This window comes from Diprion similis, chromosome 14 (assembly GCF_021155765.1).
Source record: "Diprion similis isolate iyDipSimi1 chromosome 14, iyDipSimi1.1, whole genome shotgun sequence".
NCBI classification, from domain to species: domain Eukaryota; kingdom Metazoa; phylum Arthropoda; class Insecta; order Hymenoptera; family Diprionidae; genus Diprion; species Diprion similis.
In genome coordinates this window covers 12,426,680-12,447,578 of record NC_060118.1, presented here as the reverse complement: position 1 = coordinate 12,447,578, position 20,899 = coordinate 12,426,680, and the positions used below count along the sequence as shown (strand labels likewise).

Sequence of the window (20,899 nt, the reverse complement as noted above, 5' to 3'; positions counted from 1 at the left end):
ACTTGAATTTGGACCATTATTAAGAAAGTTATGAACAAAGGACCAAAAAAAATCTCAAAGTTTATTGGAAAGGCTCTTTCGAGGGATAGTAAAAAATGTTGAAAAAAAAAATCGTGGAAATCAAAAATAAAGATTTTTTAAACCGTCGGAATCGGCGTGTAACGCCCCGTATATAAGGACGTTGTAATACGTGGTGCGGATGTCGAATTACTTTGAACATTGTGGGATCGGTATGGCACTTGAGCGCACTGCATTATGCGCTGCACAATTTATAAATATAGCACGCGTAGGAGTCCGGAACGTGTTGCGGACTCTGACTGGATTATACGCGATATTAGAAAAGGTCATAAGAGTCGTAATCGCGAGTGCCGGGGTTTCTTATCGTTGAGAAATTGTCGAAAAACAATACAATAATAACACGATAGGCGTGCGCTTACAAGATAATAGTATAAAGGGAAATATCTATCGTTATTAATACGCATTACTCACTTTTACCCGATTTCGAAGACTGCTTCTCCTGCACCTCCTCCGTATTAGGACTGATCGCGTCTCGCCTCAGACAGTCAACTTCGTCTTCATCTGGAACAAAGTGTTTTCGTTACTTGTCGTACACACACACACACACACACACACACAACTCTAGTCGCCTTTTCTGTGTACACATACATTGCATATATACATATGTGTGTGAGTAAATTCGCAGCCTGTTTCTATAATGTACCTGTCAAACTGACATCGACGAGAAATTATTTTCGCAGTATCTAATAATCATGCTACAACCACAACCACGACGACGACGACGACGAAGACGATTCAATTAACAAAGAAACAATACACGCGCGTCTATACATGTATGATACATACTTGTATTATGGTGGTATATACATATAGTATATGTATATACTGTAAACGCGCGTGCCGGAACGTCGATAACGAGATGAGAGTGTAAACGACGACGAACTTGCGTAAGTTCGTAAATAAATAAGCAGGCTTGTACACGTACATGTATATATATATACACACACATACATTCACGTCGTGTATATGTTTAGGTAAATAATAGTTGCTCGAGTGGAAACAGCTGCGCGTTACTCGATTTGACACTAGTTAACCCTTGATTATTAAACACCAGATATTTATTACAGAGTAGGTGGTTCTGTACCGCAACAAATGCGCGCATCCCGCGAGTATATTATTGCGTGAAGTGTATAATATGGAAAGTAGTTGAATTTCAAGAGGGGAATAGAAATAAAAAGAAGAAAAAAAATTCACTCTACACTCGTCGACTTGATATTTTTTCTAATTTCTTTAAAATATCTTTTTCTTTCCTCTCCTCTAATTGCGATTATTAAACAGCAAAAATTAGTCACCCGTGTGTTAATTATATTCGTATAATATCCAAAAATTATTCCACGACATTACTATGTCGGCACAAGTGTGTTTTAGTATGTACATATATATATATATATATATATATATATATATACAATTCTCAGCGTAGGTTACAATTTTGAACATAATATCATAAGTTCAACAGCCTAATTCGCACGAGTATGAAAAAACAAATGTTCACCTAAAGAAAAAAAAAAGAAGAAGCCAAAAACGAAGAGAGAGACGGAAGTGATTCTGGCAAGGGTCATTATATTGTAGTCTTATAACTTATATGTATATATATATATCTATAGCAGCCCCGGTCAAGGGTCGAAGGGTTATTTTTAATTGGCACGACGGTAAAAGAGAAGCAAGAGAATATCAAAAGAAGAAGATGCAAAAGAAAAAAATAAATAAATAAAAAAGAAAACGCGAAGAATATAGCTAACGAAAGAAGTTTTATATTTTTTTTCTTCATCTTACCTCTCAACTATTCGCAAATTGGCATAATATATGTGCTGCCTGACGAACCCGGGATAAACCGGGTCACGATAAATACACGGTGGAATTAAAGTAACGAGAGAACAGGAAAGAAAAAGAAAAGAAAAGAAAAGAAGAAAAAAAAACTTACGCGAACGAACGATGTATAAAATTTTCTACACGTATTTATACTTAATTCTAAACGTATAGGCATGTATCATCTACAATTAAATACATGTGTACATATATGCTTACTCCGCGCTAATTACAATTTACAACGCGAATATATAATAATAATAATAATAATAATAATAATAACATCGTCGATTGTATATTAAACCCCGCATGGGCACGAATCTATAATATATCTGAACAACTGTGCATGTTTATTACGTGTATTCTATGTGTAATACAACGCGTATATATATACCTATACATATATACCTATATATATAGAAGTATGTACATAATGAGTATTCGCGTTATACCGTTAATTAACGCATAACGCCCTTGCGGCACGACCATCGTGTAATTAACAATATGTTAAAAGAGATCGTTGATCGTTCGGTAAACATTCTGCAATCTGCAACACATGACACGCGTCAGTATTGAAGTATTTTAATCATACCTATATACACTCTATTCCATACTGCAGATGATTATAATAATACGCAAGTTGTATAGAAGAATTATGCGTATCTCAGAATACGAGCATTACTATTCCGCACTGTTGTTGTTATATTTCATTTTTTTTGTTTTTGTATTTTTTTGTAATACGTAACTGCTAATTTTCACGCATCTTACACGATCTATATATATATAGGTAAAAAGTGAACCGATGTAAAAGTAATTAACGCTTAATTACGAACGAAGTTCTACACGTTTTCGATTACAGGTAGAAAAAAAAAAAAAAACCATAGAAGGAAAATAAAATTGGTATAAGAATACGTAAGTGCAGCGGATAAACTCGCGACCGTTTGCTGCAGGCGGGCTGCAGCGACTTCGGTCCCTTAGCGATGGGGTGCACAGCACGGAGACTCCGGATAGCAGGCGGAGTGGACCAAGTGCGAGAAAGCTATATTTACGAGAGCCTGATGCACCGCGAGAGTTGGTCGACGCGGCGCGGCGATGCAGCTCAGCGTCCGAAGGGAGCCTCTCGCTGGACCCGTGGAGTAAGTGAGTAAGTAAAAGTCGAGTTAGGTGGGAGGCGTAGGACACACGTATGTATGTATGTACATACATCCGTCGCTGCATGTGCCCTTAGTGCTGCAGGGATAAACGGGCGACATGCACAACACTCACAGCAGAAGAAGAAGAAGAAGAAGAAGAAGGAGATGAGGAATAATAATAACAATAATAATAATAATAACGACAACAATAATAGTAATAACAAGAAGAAGAAGAAGAAGAAGCGGGGAGAAAACAGAGCAACGGAAATAAGAAGGCCTAGGTAACGCGTACTGCACGTGAAGCGAGAAAGAGAGAGAGAGAGAGAGAGAGAGAGAGAGAGAGAGTGGATGGGAGAAGGAGGAAGCTGCAGCTTGGACCCGGGAGGCTGCAGGGACGAGAGGAGCGGAGAGCGGATGGCCTTGAGCAGGTCATCACCTCGGGCCGAGAGGATGCTGGTCGCGCTGGACCAACTTAATACTTCTTCGCTTCTTTGGCTCGGTTTGCTTCGCGGGGTCTACCGACCTGCCTCCTCCTCAGCTTCGTCTTCTTCCTCGTCGTCGTCGTCGTCGTCGTCTTCTTCTTCTTCTTCTTCTTCTTTTTCTCCTTAAGAACAGCCGCCTACTATGCGGTTCTTCTGTTACTGCACCTTTGCTCTTGTTCTCTTCTCTCCTTCTCGTGGATTGGATTCATCGAGTTGAATATTCCTCTCGGAGAATCATTGCCTACCGTCATTGCTCTGTCCCATTCTCCTCTTCCTTCCTTCAATTTCGATCTCAATCAGTCATAATCCAGTCCAGTCATAAGATAATTTTCACTCGTAAGACTAGATGGTGGAGAAATCATCCGGCTTAGACTGCTGGTGAAGTAAATGGATCAGGTTACCACAAAGAGGATGGTGCAAACAGAGTCAGTCGAGGATGTATTTACATCCGGAAATCGCCGAATACTATACACGTATCCTTGTATACACAAGATCCTCGAGGTATGTACGTTGGTGTGTGCGGATGGATGGATGGATGCATGCACGGCCTGTATCATCCTGAACCATCTTAATTATATATACATCGTTCAGGTAGCAAAGGCGAAAGGATATGGGTGTGTGGGTGAGGAGCACGAGTTTGAAATGCAGGCGCACACGCGCGTTTCTTCCGAGGTCGATATACCTGCCCCTCACCTCTCGTACATGCGCATTCGGATACACATGACGAATGTGTGTGTGTGGATGCATGGGTGGGTGTAACCATAATCTCGTACCAGAATTATGCGCGCTGGTGTGTGCGTGCCGGTATATATATACGGTATAAATGGGCTCTCGAAATTGACTGGATTCATTTCTAATAATAGCACGTCGCGTTACCATCGCATGATATTGGTAAGCAGTCATGTATGCACACCTATATCCATTTATCCTACTGACATTGCAATGGAATTGGCACGCGGGTGGATGTGGAAGTGGAGTTTCGCTTTTTGGTACAGTGGCCCCTTTTCTTATATACTCGGTAATCCACTTAGTATCGAATCTAGGATATTTTAAGAGAAATTTTTGCCTGAATAATTGCTTTAAGTAACGTGTTGCTGATGAGTGGGATCAGTGGGTACCTTAACTGTGTCGTACATCAGCTGACGAGCAGTGATCTCGAGGGATTTCAACACCTGGATCATTAGATCGCCAAACTGTCAGGCACTGGTATTAGAAAATGAATTAAAACGACTATGCGTGACTGGTGAATTGATAACGTGTAAAAATGGTTACAGAGTCTTGGGAAAAAAATGTTCCCACACTTGGAATGATCGTTGGAAAAAGGAATTAGGACCGGCGGAGAATAAGACGAGACTCGAAGGGTAGGTTAAATATTTTCCTAACCCATTTAGCGGAACAATTTTGAAGACACTCATACCTACCACAAAAATGGCGATCGTGTGCGGATGTTTTCAGGGAACGAGTTTCAAGAGGAGACAACTGTGTGGACGTACACGATCCTAAAACCGCTTGAGGATAGGAGGACAGAGTGGAAACGTAGCTAAGTGAATGGGAAAGATAAATACAATAATTACAGAAAATTAAAGGTTACCACCGAAACGGTGGAAGGCAACAAACGAACAGCTTGCTTCTCGACTCCTGCGGAATATCGGCACGAGTAGTCTGCAGTGCGTGCATCCTAAAGCCGTAACCAGAACCGGACGAAAGCGCCAAACACGGCCACCCGAAACTGGGTTAGAGGCTTTAATATTCACAGGAATAGGAATCGGTGTGTTCGTTAACAATGCGCAACAATTGACGGAGAAATCAAAGGATCCATGGCACTAAAACTTAACGATGGATCGTGGAGTAACGTCAATATAATACCATAACTACTGTGCAGTTTTCGAATGACCAGCAAGCTCGTTATGGTTTCCCAAATTTCAGACGGTCCAAAAATATGCGAACTAACGATTTTTCCTCTGGCTATAGTCAATGACCACGAGGACCACAATGTCGATCTTCATCCGACAGTGTAAGACTGACCTGTGTATGGATTTCTAGTGTACCCTTTAGCGTTTCCTCGTCGGTCATCTCCGGGTCAGGCTGTGTCCGTATCAGGATAGGCGTCTATGGTAGTTGGCGCCTAGACGGAGGGCCGCGATAAATGGTGTTGCACTTTGGTGTAGGTGGATAGGAGGGCAAGAGCGTGTCGGTTAAAGACGCACGTGCGTGTGCGTCGAAGCAGGCTGAGCAACGAGCCGATGAATGGACCAATTGTGCATTACGTGTGTGATGTTAACTCGGTATGGCCGAGTGTGCAAGTTCATTTGACGATGATGATGCAGCAGCGAATGATTCGTGATAGTAGTAGGTATGCGTCCATCCGCATATATAGCGTCGTCGCCATGGAGCTTAGAGAGGCCTGTAATATTCGAGATTGACCATCGCGGTCACGGAGAGGAACAGCGATTAATTAGCGAACATAGAGACTAGCTCATCGCGATGCTGGATCTTCAATGTAAACTGGTTCTCTCAAAAGGTTCCAACCCGTCCCGCCTCACGTTAACGAATAATCTGTTACCTCATCGTGTAACGTGTTTGGCCAGACGAAATCCCAGGCGACTTTGTCAATTCATCGTCAGGCACGGTGATCGGTAACGTTTTCAGCCTCTTTTCCTTCACGAGTCAAAATTTGGCGTCTACTTTAAACAAGCTCCTACGTGAGGCTTCATGATAGTCAAGTAGTCCCTTAATTTGACGCTAAAAATTACCCAAATTTACCGATTTACCGTTTTTTAGAACCTTATTTAAACATTTGGAGGTAAGGTTAAAACTGCTTGCTTGAAACCCTTCCTTAATAATGAAGCTTGCCAGGGTCAAGTGTAGGTGTTAAATTTCTACTCTGATTCATCCCCATTTCTCTAGTCCACTTATCACCCCTCGGCGAAGGATCTTGAAGTCAAGGATGTTTTCAGGCTGCAGGTGCGAGTCCGATATCCCCTCCGCAATGCGGCATGCGGCATGCGGCAGCTGCTGCTGTTGCTGCTGCGCTTTCCTTGGCCGATGCACGGTGTAGTGCAGAAGCGAAATGCGATACTACTTGCAGACTTTTTCCGCTCATTGATCGGTAAGAGCAGCTGCGGGGTTTATTGCTCTTCGGTAAGGCTACAGACCGGCGACTTTTTTGCCTCCGCAACCTTGGCGGATCAGCGTAATCCGCGAACACGAACATATAACTCCACTCGCGAAATATTAAAACACACGCGAGCGAGTGAAAGTGCGGATTGTAACGATATTAAATTATTCCTCATCTTCTTCCTTCTTTTTTCAACGTCCACGTGATTTCGCGGAGCGATAGCGTTCGGTGATAAAAAAAAAAAAAAAAAATAAGAATGAATAAAACGAAACAACGAACGCACCGAAATAATTGCGAACCGTTTGCGGAAAGGATGCAGGGATTTTAAAAAATGCGAACCAACCGGACGTGTCTCGAAATCGCTTGAATTCCGCGGCGTGGTCGCCTTAGATTGCGGTTAATGTTGGAAGCAGCTATAGTTTACGCAAACAACGAAATCGCACACTAAAACGTATATACAAAGTTAATCAGTTCACCGTATAATTAGTCTCGCTGCAGGCAATTAGTGAATAGATAGGAGGCTCGTTCGAATAGTTTTTTTCCTTTTTCCGTCGCCGGTGTGTTTCGGCGTTGCTTCTTTCGGCAGCGGAAGTTGATTCACGTCTGCATAATCGTAAATATCTTCCTCGCACTTTCCCACGCTTAAGTTTGACGAATTTGCACTACAACCGTGCAGGATCAGATACAATCGCGCGATTATAATTCCGTGGAATCCTGATCCTGCTCCTAGATCGCCTTCTTCGTTCGTCGCTAATCGATTATTTATAAAAACGATTCTCCTCAACTGCAGGGAATAATTACTTCATCTTTAATGTATCAAGGTGCAAAATTCCCGCGAAACGGGTTAACGTCAAAAGAATTATACGCCTGTGCAATACTGATCCAAATACGACATTCACTCGTAAAAATTAAGCCTCTCGCTACGACGACGACGACGACGGTCATAAAATACGCCTCTATTTCGACCTTCGTCTCGTGTTGCATACCGATCCTTAGAAGCCGTGACACGGATAAAAAGCCAGGAACCATGGACTGCACGAATGTCCGCGAAATCCTTGGACTCGCAGCTCGTGTAAGTGGGTCCAACTCCAACTTCAACTCCAAAGAAGAAGAAGAAGAAGAAGAAGAAGAAATTGGAAAGAAATGAAAGATTAGCGGATCTCGATTACCTTCCAAAAGCAAAAAGGCTGGAATTGGATCGTTTCTCTCCTCGGAGCTGCAAGGTATACGAATGTTGATGATTTTTTTTTTTTTTCTGGGATGAAAATCCAATGACGTGTACTCGACGCACTTTGGAACGGTATAGGTATGTTACAGTTGCAAAACGGATCGGAGAACGAGGCAAGAATTTACAGGGCTCTGGGTGAGCCCGAGGAACGATCCGCGGGCGAGAAAAGAGACAGGCCTTTTAACTTTTCAACGACGTTTTGAGTCGAGTGTCTGAGGCGAACTGTCGATGCGGCTACAAACATCCCAGAGACTCGAGGAGAGCATTCGGTTCCCGCCCTGCAGCCAATCCTCGGCCACCTTTACAATCGGACGAGTCCGATATAATTCGTCCGCTATAACTCCCGACGATCCTATAATACATGTATAATTCCGGTATGAACCAAGCCTACGTTCCGAATGTCGTACAATATTTTTTTTTTTTTTTTTTTTTTTTGCCACTTTTCTCAAAGTGGGAAAAAATAACAATCTTCAAAAAGAAGAAGGAACAAAAGAAAAAAAAACTGCAGAGAAGATGAATCGGCGTCTTATAATTGTTCGATTGTTTATAGGTTATGCATTATACAAATTTGGGTACCGCAAGTTTCGGATTTTTTTTGAAACGACGGTGAAAATAATACTTTTATATTATACATATATACCTTTTTAAACGCATGGTTGAAAACATAATGCCTTAAACGCTTTGTGCTTGTTCGATTATCGTTCGAAAACGCCGATAACAATTATTATTACGTATACAACGTACGTGCGGATGCATACGTGCGTGTACGATGTACGAGTGTGGCGGTTATTTTTACGTTCGCAATTTTTTCTCCATTTCCGAGCGTCAAAATAAACCGCAAACACCGCGATCCTCGTCATCGTACCTACATCCAGTACCTCAGGTGAAAAAACATCATCACCAGATACAATATTTATCTACAAGTATAAAATTGTACATATAATAGGTGTAGTAGAAAATTCTAAACGACGTGTAATTAAAAATCAAATTACAAAAAGAAAATTCTGCGGAGAATTCCCGATTTTTCATCTTCTTCTCCCCCCTTCCTCGTGGAATATCTAATTCGTCGAAGATGTTACGGAGACGACAGTTAAATAATAATCAATTGCCAAGAGTCGCGCGTCTCTTTCCAGATTGAATCGACGGATCGAACGGATTGTTATAAAAAAAAACGAAAATCAAGTAAAATGAAATGAAACGAAGAGAGAGAAAGAACGAGAGGAGGGGGTGGAGGGGAAAAACGTACGAAACGCGATCATTTCGTGTCGGTCCGCGATCGTGGAACTCTGGCAACCGGCACATTCCACGACTCAAATCGACTGTGACCCCGTCTGACTCCGCTCTTCTGCTGTGCCATGCTTCCATGCTGCTGTTGCTGCTGCTGCTGCTGCTGCTGCTGCTGCTGCTGCAGGGGATCATGGCACCTGGGCAAAGAGTCGTTACCCACCTACAATATGCGTGTTGTATGTACAAAACTCTCGCCTTGGTATTGCTGGGACACCGATACCGATACCGCAGGGCTAAGTTTTACAGAAATAGATGAGAGTATACGCGAAAGATGTGAATTAAGAATAAAAATGCAACAGTGACGGAAGTCGAGAGTTTCCTCGTCCTTCTTATTATAGGTTATAATAAAATGGCGACCACGTTTCTTCGTCTCGATTTCGTGTAACTATCACTGCTGCACGTTGGGTGATGTATCGCTGTGATGCAAGGAAAAAAGAAGAGTAAAAGAAAAAAAGGGAAATTGAAAAAATTGGGGGGCGGGAAGCGGGAATCGCGCGGCGCGGGCTGTTTGTCCCGAGGAATTAGCATTAACTGCAAAAAGCGTATTATATACCGCTATTCCGCATCAACATGCGACAGAGTTTCGATACCGATCGTTCAATGACACACACACACGTGACGTATACATATAAGCCGCCGATCCGCAGAGACGAATGTTCCACAAGTTTCGATTTATTTGTTACACCCGTGCAACATCCCTTTGAGTCATGCGTTATTGTGCTGACAATGAGTCAACTTTTGTAACGATTTTTGGGCTCGCTGATTACGAATTTGAGGTTAGATTTTCAAAATTCAAGATGGTGGGTCTGACATCGTGCACGAAAATTTCAAATTTCATTACTGAATTTTCGAAATCCGGTTTCAGATTTGTAATCAGCAACCCCAAAAACTCGTGGACAGAGTTTTTTTCCCAGATTCGATCGAGTTTGAAATTCTTGTCTGCCATATTATATCCGCCATCTTGAATTCGTTAAATCCGTTTTCAGATGCATAATCAGTGACAATGAAACATGTATATGTGTAGAGGGTTAACCTTCTCGGAAATGGTTTATTCCTTCAATTGTCACCATTTTTTTCAATCAATTTGTTTCTAACAACAATAATTTACTCTCGGGTATTGAAAACCTGTTAGTGTACTATAAAAAATTCGCAAAGAAATATATTGAAAAGTTCTCCAAATGTACAAAAACTGTATAAAAGAAATATGACTAAAAGCGATAATGTAGGTATGTCATACCTACACGTTCGCATCGAACGACGCTCCGCGAATATGGCCGATTTGTGTTTTTTCCATCATATTATATTTGCAATATTTTTCTTCGCATCGGAATGTCTCGCAACTCTTTCCGTTTAGTCTTCTTTTCTCCTTTTTGCTCTGTCTATACTTTTATTGCGCAAATATTGGTCGCGTTGCGTTGTTTCATATACCTATATATGTATTCTGTCTACAATGTATACATATACATATCGTATGTATACTGAGTAATGTGACATGTGTGCTTTTTCCGGAAAGACGTGAAGCAGATATAATTCTTGCACTGAATAATACAGTGTACAGCAAGGTGTACGAGATTATTTCTTCCTCCTCATTTTCGTCGCTATTTAACGTATATAGCGCAATGTTAAATATATTAATAAACCTAATTGAACGAATCGCGAATTGCGAATCGCGGATTGCGTCTAGCTAAGAGACGTTTCGCTGGCGGCTGACACTTTTCATTGACTTTGATTAAATTTCGCGGACGTGTAGGTATATATATTACACTCTGCACACGTGGCTAGCGGATTGAATGAATAATAGTAAAAAATGTGAAAGAAAAAGAAAACAAAACAATAACAGAAAGAACGAGAGAAAAATCAAATTCCGTCCACGAGCCTGCACGTGTGTATTTATACGGACAATACGTATAATAATCGCGCAATTGAATATCACGTATCACCGTTAATAACAGTTATAATACAGCATTTTATTAGCGGAGACTAGAGGCTTTGATTTATTGCAATTAAGAACATAAGACGCAGTATACATAGACGTATAATACTTTGCGCAAATAACGTATATACCCACTTGAACAAAGATGCTCGAGTCTTGTTCAATTCCTAACGCTAGTCGTGTGTAACGTTAAAGTATTATATTATTCTCGCATAAATTCCTCAAGAGATTGAATTGAGACGACGACGGTTGAGGAGCACGAGGAGGCCGAGGAGTGAGAGGAAATTTCGAAAATAAAGCGAACGCCAACAATTAAGAGCACACAATTATTCCGCGTACATGATATGTATGTATATATAGGTATCATACGTTATACGTGCATATACGTCAAGGGAGTTACGTCACAGGCTATACGACCGTATCTCATACGCGTACTTTAATTTCTGTATATGGTGTATATATGTATATATGTTTTGTTTTTGTTTTTTGTTTTTTTCCTTCTTGTTTCAATTCTTTTATTCTATATATATATATACATACATGTATGTATATTTTTGCGATTCGTTCTTTCAATCCTATTTGCGCGTGCAATAATATCGTTTCGACGAAAGAAGAATACGAATAAAAACAAAGAGAGGTAGTGGAGAAGGAGGATAAAAAAGACGAATATAATGAAGAAAAATACCAAACGACGTTTGCGCGTAAATTTAAGTGATATTTTACATCGCGTAGAAAAATATTTCCAACATTTGGAACAAAGGCAGCGATGCTGCTAGTGGTTGTGGTGGTGGTGATGTTGCCGGTTGTGGAAGAAACGAGGAGGTAAAACGCCGCCACGCGTTAAACGCGCAGCCTGGCTCTCCGTTCAAGGTGTCTTCAAGGTTGTGTGCCTTTAACAATTCAGCATAGTTCGTGGAATAGGATGTATATATATAGCTATGTAGACTTGGTCGGTTCGCCTTTAAAACGCCAACTGCAGCAATATATGTATAGGCTGGCCACATAGCCCCTGAGGTTCATAGATCGCAAGGTGTGTGCCGCAATCGTGCGATTCGAATTGACGCTTTGAAAAACCCCGCGCCAAATCTGCGTTCGATTATTCAAAATCACGTGGTATTCGTCGTTAAAAACTCGAGTGTCTTGAGGCAGAAGGACAAAGTGCTCAGTCGGTATAGCAATATTGTTTAGGCATGCGAGTGAAAAATCCGCTATTCTCGAACCGAAACTTTCGAATTTATTACGTACCGCATCTTCGCGATTTAATAATCATACGGAGGAACCAACTTTTCAATCTGACATTTCAAGGAGCTCGATCGAAAGCCAAAACGTTACGAAAACCATCGATCACACGATATATGTTTCAACGTATAATATGATACGTGTATGTATAGGTATGTATAGCTCGTTAGCGCAGTTGCGCTTGTTTTTGCCGCAATTACGCCGGGGAAATTGAACGCGCGCAGATACGCGGTAAAAAGGTTTTGAGAAGCCTGCAGGTTTACTCGCACGTCACTTGTGTATGCAGAGTAGCCGACGTTCAGGAGCGGCGCCAAATTCAAAACTCTTTTTACGTCCGATCGAACCAAAAAGTTTCGTTTTCAGTGCTATTTTGGAACGTTTCTACCGACGCAAAAGGCATACGAAAATATAAGGCGTATTGTTTTCGAGCTGTTTCACAAGAAATACTCGAGTCCTCAAAAACCGTGCAGCTCGTACAAGCGCGCGTACATTATTATGTCAATCGGCATGAGAGGTTCGGTGGTGAACCGATCGGTAATAAACTGGACGGAAAGAGGAGAGAGAGACTCTGGTCTTAGGAGACCTTGAGCGCGGTCAGCAACAGAAAGATCCTCGGTGCAGGAGGCTGGACCAGCACCATCTTGTTGTGGCTACCATTGTAACTGGAGGCCGAAGAGCAAGCCACCCACGCCTATAACGGGTGTTCAGTATGAAAATGGGGATGATTTAGCGGAAGGTTTAGCGATCTGTCAAAAACCGTTACAGCGTCTCAGTAATCTCGGTGAATAGAACCAAAAAAAGGAAAATTTTTAAAACAGTTAACAGAGAATACCAAGAAGAAGTGAAAGTATTCGAAAGAATTCGCTGTACAGAGCTCACGATAATTTCGTAATGACGAATTCGTCGAGGATAAACGAGTGAGAAACAAACCCGGTAGAAAGAAAACGTGGATAAAAAAAAAAAAAAACGAAATGTTACACATATAGCTGGAAGAATTCCGTCTTCGGCGACAAACATATAAGGTCAACCAGTCCTGTTTGCGAATCAATTAATCACACAACCTGCGAGCACGGAGCATGATGCGAGCTTGCAATGGTTCAAAGCTCGACTAGGTATCAGAACAATAGGATCTTTTTTTTTATCAAAGATCCATTTCGTATGAGTTTGTTGTATATATTTGTACCTATTTATACCTATTATACATACCTTCTTAGTATGAAGCATATTAATAGTTACGAGTATATAAGTTATATGCTGTTATTACATGGTACAGTGGGTAGGTATACCTGTTATAATGTGCGCGCCGTATAGCAGCTATATAGTGCAGCATGTAGGTATGTGTAGATGTATAAAGGTATGCGGAGAAAACATTTCTATCGCTGCTTAGTTATACAAGACACTTTATTCTCCCATGTATAATACTATACGGGGTTGAAATGAAATAAAATAAAATAGAGTCAACGACCACGAGAAGAGGTAAGAATAAAGGAGACATCTAGCTATCTGCAGTCATAATACCCGGTATAATATACACTTCGAAACGTCAATGAAGTCAAGAGAAGAGAGGAAAAAAAACAACAAAAAAAAAACAAAAAAAAACAAAAAAACGTTCTTATGCACTCGTAAATTCGCTCCGCTCGATCATCAATGATTGTGGGATTCAATTTTTACACTTTGCTTTAACGAATTGTGAATTGATTCGTCGTGCGGTGCCTATTCAAGATTGAATCTCAAATACAGACTTGATATATACATATAAGAAACAGACTTGCGATTCTCGGGTCATTATAGAGAATGTGTTTTTTTTTCTTTTTTTTTTTTTAATTTTTTTACAAGTCGAAAAAAGCACCTACGCTTTCAAATTCTTTCGCATTCGTTGCTGTGCCTGAATACATTATTTCGTTAAACGTATAAAAGCATGGGCATCGTGCGATGCCATTACGCGATGTTTTAACGAAAAAGAAAAAAAGCAATGAAAGAGAAAACAGCAAAAGATGAAAAAAGAAGACTAATGTACAGCGATTTGTTGGTCCAAGGATAAAAAGGTTAACATATTCAATAAGATTGGTTCAAGAACCAGCGACTGTTGAACCGTTCATTATATCCTGTCCGTAAGATCATAATCCGGCTGTTAAAATTACGCGTGCAACTATAAGCATAATAATAATAATAATAACAATAATGCGCATTCATGAATAATACGCGATTTGCAAACAACACCCACTAAATACCACAGATTATCATAATTTATTGTAGATATAAGGTACTCGAATTTCGAGAAGGAAAAAAGAAACAAGAATCGGTTTACCAAAAGCGTGATCTCGACCCAGTTGCAACGCGCGTGCGTGTTGTATAGGTATAATGATCGCAATATCGATCTAGTGAAGACGAGGTCGATTATATCCATGCCACAGAGCACTCGGAAACATATATCCTTGACGAGAGAAGGTATGAGAAGTGCATACCGGATGCCATATAAAGAAACGAAACGGGAGTGCGAATTGCTTCGAATAAATACGATACATTATTGGTATATACGAATCCAACTCACGATACACGCTCAAAAATCCACCGGGTGACTTGGTAAATCATCCCCAAGACTTTTAAAGAAGTAAAAAATCTAACTCACCTTTCGCCGCGGAATCGGTCTTCGGCTGCTGATCCTGTAGGACGCAATTCACCTTTTTTGAACTTTGATTCTCGCCTTTTCGCAGATGAGTCGAATCCTCTTCGTTGCACTCGAGGTTCCGGTTGCTGAGGATTTAAAACAGGGTTTAAAAACGCTGGAGTAGTAATACGAGGTCGGTTCTGGATATAGATTCCTACTACCGATACTTACCGACATCTTATCCAGATTCAAACCCTTCTCCGCGATGACGTCACCGCGATCAATCCCCTACTGTACCGACCCGAAGGTCAACATCGCGGAAAAGGGTTTGTGTCTGGGTAAGATGTCGATAAATGTCGGTAGTAGGAATCTGTACCTACTCGCTGCGTCTCCTTTTTCAAGTACTACGTGTAAATTAGGCAAATTTATAAATTCGTCATCGTCCACTTACGCGTTAGTGAATTCCAACGAATTAGTTTCCTCCTCTTCACCAATCGTCGCCAAATTACTCTGCCAGTAGTAACTGTCTCCGTCACTATCGTCGGTCGAATCCTCGTCATCGTTGCAGACGACCTCGGCCTCCCCGAGGATTTCATCAGCGACTTCAGAGTTCTTCAGCTCTTTGCCGACCTCGTCTAGGGACCAGTAAGTGATCTTTTCGTGCTCCTCGTGCCCGTCAACAAGGGTCTCGGGCTCCTCGTCGCCCTTGTCGTCCTCCTCGGCCAGAATCACTTCCACATCCCTCTCCTCGCCGGGTTCCGATTCGAAATTCTTCACCTTGATCCCGTCGGCCATAGCCTTGGCCTTCTTCATCTCAATAATTTCCATGATCTTATTGGTACCGGAAATCTCGAGATTCCTCTCGTTCTTCATCCTCACATCCCGTGCCTCCCTCTCGCCGAGTCCTGGACTCGACGTTTCCTCCTTCTCCCCAACATCCCCCGACTCAGGAGCCCCCGAGTTCTCTTCAAATTCCTTCTTGTTCTCCGGAGGCGGATGAAGATCGCGTCTCGGCGGCGGGGGCGGAGGAGGCGGTCGTTTTCTCTTCGCCTTAACATCCCTTCTGGGCATGGGTTTCGGGGGAAGAGCAGGAGCAGGTTCCTCGGACGTGTCCCGATTCACGCTGACCCGGTTGACGTGGTTGTTCCGGGCGGGAAGAGGCGGACCCTGATCGTCCCGTTGGACCTGGTCGACATTGCCGTTGACGCAGTCGACGACAAGGGCGTCGTCCTTGATGGGCCTGAAGTGGGTCGTCGAATCGGCTGCGAGATCCGTGCAGTAAACGAGTCCTGGTCGCGTCTCGTGCCCGTAGCTGAGCGGCGCATCCTGGAAGCTGAGGGGCGGCTGGAGGGTGATCGTCTCCTCGATGAGGACGGTGTTAGGCGCTATGACGGCCGTCACCCTCTCGACTACACCGTGGCCCGTATCCCCGAGGGACTCGACGAAGGTGGCAGCTTCCGAATTGGCCAGCCGAGCCAGGAGGTATTCGCTGCTTGAAGGATTCGAGCCGAACTCCCTTTCCAGGTGGTCAAAGGGCGCGAGGAGACGGACCAGGTCGACCTTCTCAGCTGCTGATATCTCCATCGGAGTCTCGGTCATGTTCTGCGGTTGATTCGCGGGCATGATGATTCCCTTGTCGACAAACTGGAGGGTGGTTTGAAGGTGTTCCGAGGCCGTTGAGGCCGTTGATGCCGTCGAGGTTGTCGACTTTATCGAGAAACGATCCGAGGATGAGAACCGATCGATAACCGTCGACATCGAACTTCCCGTGTCGTCCGACGTACTGCCTTGAGTACTGCTGCAACCGTCGTTGGAACACGCGTCCAGGTAAGCCAAAGCTTCGGCAGGTTCCTGAGGGAGGAAATCAGGAGTTTAAAAACAGCTGAATTCTTTGAACGTAGTGTTATTTCTCGTATGAATAGCCAGACAAGGGTGGCGCGTTTTAGAATTTATTTTTTCTTTTAAAAGTGCCACCCGAAAAATTTGTGACGGATCCTGAAAAAAAAAAATTGTCCGTAAAACCTCGAGGAAGTAGAAAAATGTTTAGAGCTCGCTACCAATTATTGTACATATAAAAATAAATAAAAAATATAATACAATAATTGGTAGTCATCATTAAATATTTTCCTACCTTCTCCAGATTTTGCGACAATTTTTTTTTTTTTTTTTTTCTTGTTCAATATTTGTAAGAAATTTTTCGACTAGAACTTTGAAAAGAAAAGAGAAAATAAAAAAGTTAAAAAGTGAGCCACCCTAAACTACGCGTCCGAATGTGAATTTGTAGTTTGTTTTTTGCAAATTATAACCTTCGCCAACGAGTTTACAAATCTCAACTTATTTTCAATCACCGTATGAATTAACGCGCGAATATGACTTGATAAAATGTTATCGAACCGATAAATGGACGTGCAGAAAAGAATTCCAATGCATCATTCAATCCCGCAGATAATGATCAATACTCTGAAGCAACTTCGATTCATACTTCGTACTCAGAATTATACTGTAGAAATTGTTTTTAAGAAGATAAAATGGAAAAACAACTATAGATAAAAACAAAAAGAAAGAAAAGAAAGAAAGGAAAAATAATCCCCATTCAAACAATACCTGAAGTCTAGACTTGTTCATATCTGGAGATTGAGTTTTAACGTTGTTCGTTGTTGCAGAATTTTTATTGGGGCTTGAATTCTTCGAGTTCGACTTAGACGAGCCGGCGGAATTGCAGCTTTCGAATGAAGTCGACTTGCTGGAAGACGATCCTCCTTGACTCCTGAGGGGAGATTGATCCTCCGCAGAATTCGACGTCGAGGATGACGAAGATGCGACAGATTTCGGACTCTCCCAGGTGGTGATGGGCTTCCGCACGGGACTCGGATTAGCGTCTCCGTCGGCGGGTCCTCGAGGCTGCCTCAACTTCCTGGGCGGAACCGGAGGTGGCGCGGCGGGAAGTTCCGGTGGAATCTTCCCGACCCTCGTCTTCTCCGGGGATGATTTACGCTCCGCGCTAACAACCTCGGGCCTCAAAGCGCCCCTGTAACGCACCAGGAGTTTTATCACCAGCTGAGACTCCTTCAACCTTCGGACGCAGTCCAAACGCGTCATTTCGATCACAGGTACTCCGTCGATGCTCAGCACCTGCGGTTCGGAAAAACGCAAAAATGTATCAGTGAATGGCTATTCGTCAATTTTCAAAACGATTTTTTTTTTTTTTTTTTTTATTTAATGGATTAATCAAAGATTGCCTTTCTTTTATTCTCTGACCGAGAATTATACCTACATGATACACGGGTGTGATATATTATAGAAAGATAAAGTGCCTCGATTTATCGATTTCATATCAGAGCAAAAAAAAAACAAACAATAACAACGAACAAAGAAACAAAATAAAATAGGAATAATTAAAAATTCGAATCACGCAGCTGTATTGTATTATTGGTTCGTAATTTTCTCTGCCTCGAGGTATGATCGTATGTATACATTTGGCATATAATATGTATATATTTATAATCGAAAGTTTTACTTCTGAAATAAATCGAAACTTCAAACAGATGAATTTTCATTACTGTAGAGAAGAAATCGTCAAGATATATAATTACGTGTACTAAAATGCGCTGCAAGTCTATAATCATATCAATCACAGTCATTGTAGAAACCAAAAAATATATCGACGCTATAAACCGGTTATAAATGTAGAAAAGATTCGAAATCAAAATAAAAAAAAAGACAAGAAATCAAGATTAAAGGAGAATACTTATATGGAAAAAACCATATATTTGCGTGTTTTTGAGTTTTCTTAATTTTTTTTTATATCCTGTATATAAGTATAATCTTTGAATAATAATAGAAAATACTTCCTTCCTGCAAAATATATTCGCGACATCTGTCTATATCCATTCATCTCTCTCGAAAAGAAAAAGTATAGTATAAAATAAAATGTACTGAAACGAAGAGAGAAGTGTAAAAAAAGAAGAGTAAAGAAGAGAAAAGAATTGATCGGTGCGGTAAATCGGTGGCTGGTTTTATTCGATCTGGAATTCCAGGGGCCACATACCGCGAGAGATAAGTACCCCGGATATAGATGAAGGTATTATTGTAGTTAGGTATGTAGGTAGTACCTACCTACCTACATACCTACATATCGTGAAAGCTACATCATTATACCTATACATATACATCCATGTAAAAACACGCGCTGGCATTAAAACCGATCATCGAATTGAAGGCGTTGTTCGGTTATAGTGTTTCGCCTAGTTTCGTTTCAATCTCGACATCTTTTTCCTGCGCCCATGTACCATCAACTTTTTCTTATACCAAGCAACATCTCACTCGACCTAATACATCATGTATGTAGTACCTACGTACATATACAAACACCCATCTGGTGTTCCTATCTCTAAACCCATTAGCCGAGTTTTGAACAGTGTCGTTTTATTCCTGTCAGCGTCGATCCGGATGCCGCGAATATTTAGAGACAAGGTGTTTGAAGGATGAAAGAATCAGGACGATTGATTTACGGAACTGTCACAATATTGAAAGTATTCTATAACGTTGCGTATTCAGAGTGGCCACAAATGGTTCTCATGGTGGAAAACTGATACCTTCACTTCTCCCCATGACCAAATTAAAAATCCCCTAACAATTCGATGTTCAATATTCCATGACCCCATTTCAAAGCACCCTGAATGTTGTCTGTTTTCCATCTTCCAAGTGCCTTAAAATTTTTAAAAATAAAAAAAAAAAAGTTTATCCTCACCTCGTCTCCTTCGCCAAGAGTTCCCCAGGAGCATACCGCACGGCTTGCGGGACTCTCGGAAGCGCAACTCTGAACGAAAAGCTTCCTGACCTTCTCCGAGGTCTTGTTACCGCCCTCGAATTTCAATCCGAACCCGAGCCGTTCCCCCGGGAGTCTAAAGACGTCGACCTCCTCCTCGGGGTGAGCGTCGGGTCCAATGGCGTCGTTCCTTTGCTCGCGATCATCCTCGACTTGAATGCTGTTCTCATTTTCGGACCGTTTTTTCACCCCGTCGATCTTCTCCGTCCCGTTTCCAATGGACAAGACAGTCACGAAATTGTCCAATTCCGTGGCATCCGCGTTGCCCACGCTAACAACGGTGACGAATTCCTCGTGTCCGTTCTTCAGAACCTCCATATTTCTCCACCTCTATCCTTCTTCTTTAATTTTATTTATTTATTTTCTCTAATTTTTTTTTTCTTCCCTTCAACGACAAAACTGTTTTTGTTTGTTTTTTTTCACTCGACATCCACGTCGCGTCTCAATTCGATCCGTTCATTATTCCATCTGCTCCTCTTCCTCTTCAAAGGTATGCCGAGTGGCAAGTAGCCCAACCCTGAAATTACACAAGTTTAAAGTTTATTCAACAAGTTATCGATGTATAGTAGAAATATTTCGTCGTTGATAAACTTGATGTGATGAAATCCCAACCGAAATCATATCTCCCTTTCTCTCTCTCTCTTTCCTGCGTGATCACATTAAGATTGCTCCGTAGCTTCTTCACCTCTATCTCTCTCTCTCTCTCTCTCTCTCTCTCTATCAGGATATGCAAATAACGTCGTTAAATTACCAAATACATAATCGACCAAAGCAAGACTGTCAACCGGTAAGAAACTCCACGTAACTTTTATCCCGCCTACCCGTTTCAACCGAAAATATCCACGTGCAGTGTGTCATGTCTCTTCAACGATCAAAGATATCCACATATTTGTCTACGACATACCAATTTAATTTCCTCCTCCATCGAGCGAAATTTTTCTTCTCTTCACACCCGATATAATACCGGCAACGACGACAACAAGAATAATAACAACGACGTCGACGACCACAATAATAATAATAATAATAATAATAATAATAATAATAATAATAATAATAATAATAATAATAATAATATGCATACATGTAGAGATTTCTAAACACCCCGATGATCGGGAGAAAGTATATCGTAATTGTAATGTATATATGTATATTA

General features: G+C 41.5%; 1 protein-coding gene across 1 annotated transcript in view; it reads right to left on the bottom strand.

The window, feature by feature from the left end:
- LOC124414508 overlaps positions 1–20,113 on the bottom strand; it is a 31,870-nt gene extending 11,757 nt beyond the window's left edge. Inside the window, exons 1-5 of the mRNA XM_046895463.1 lie at positions 19,666–20,113; positions 17,520–18,047; positions 15,367–16,766; positions 14,937–15,061; positions 490–579 (exon numbers count right to left, since the gene is read on the bottom strand). Coding sequence (XP_046751419.1) covers positions 490–579; positions 14,937–15,061; positions 15,367–16,766; positions 17,520–18,047; positions 19,666–20,061 — 2,539 coding nt within the window. The 5' untranslated portion in view covers positions 20,062–20,113. The remainder of the gene's footprint in view (positions 1–489; positions 580–14,936; positions 15,062–15,366; positions 16,767–17,519; positions 18,048–19,665) is intronic.
- Positions 20,114–20,899: the final 786 nt, after the last annotated feature.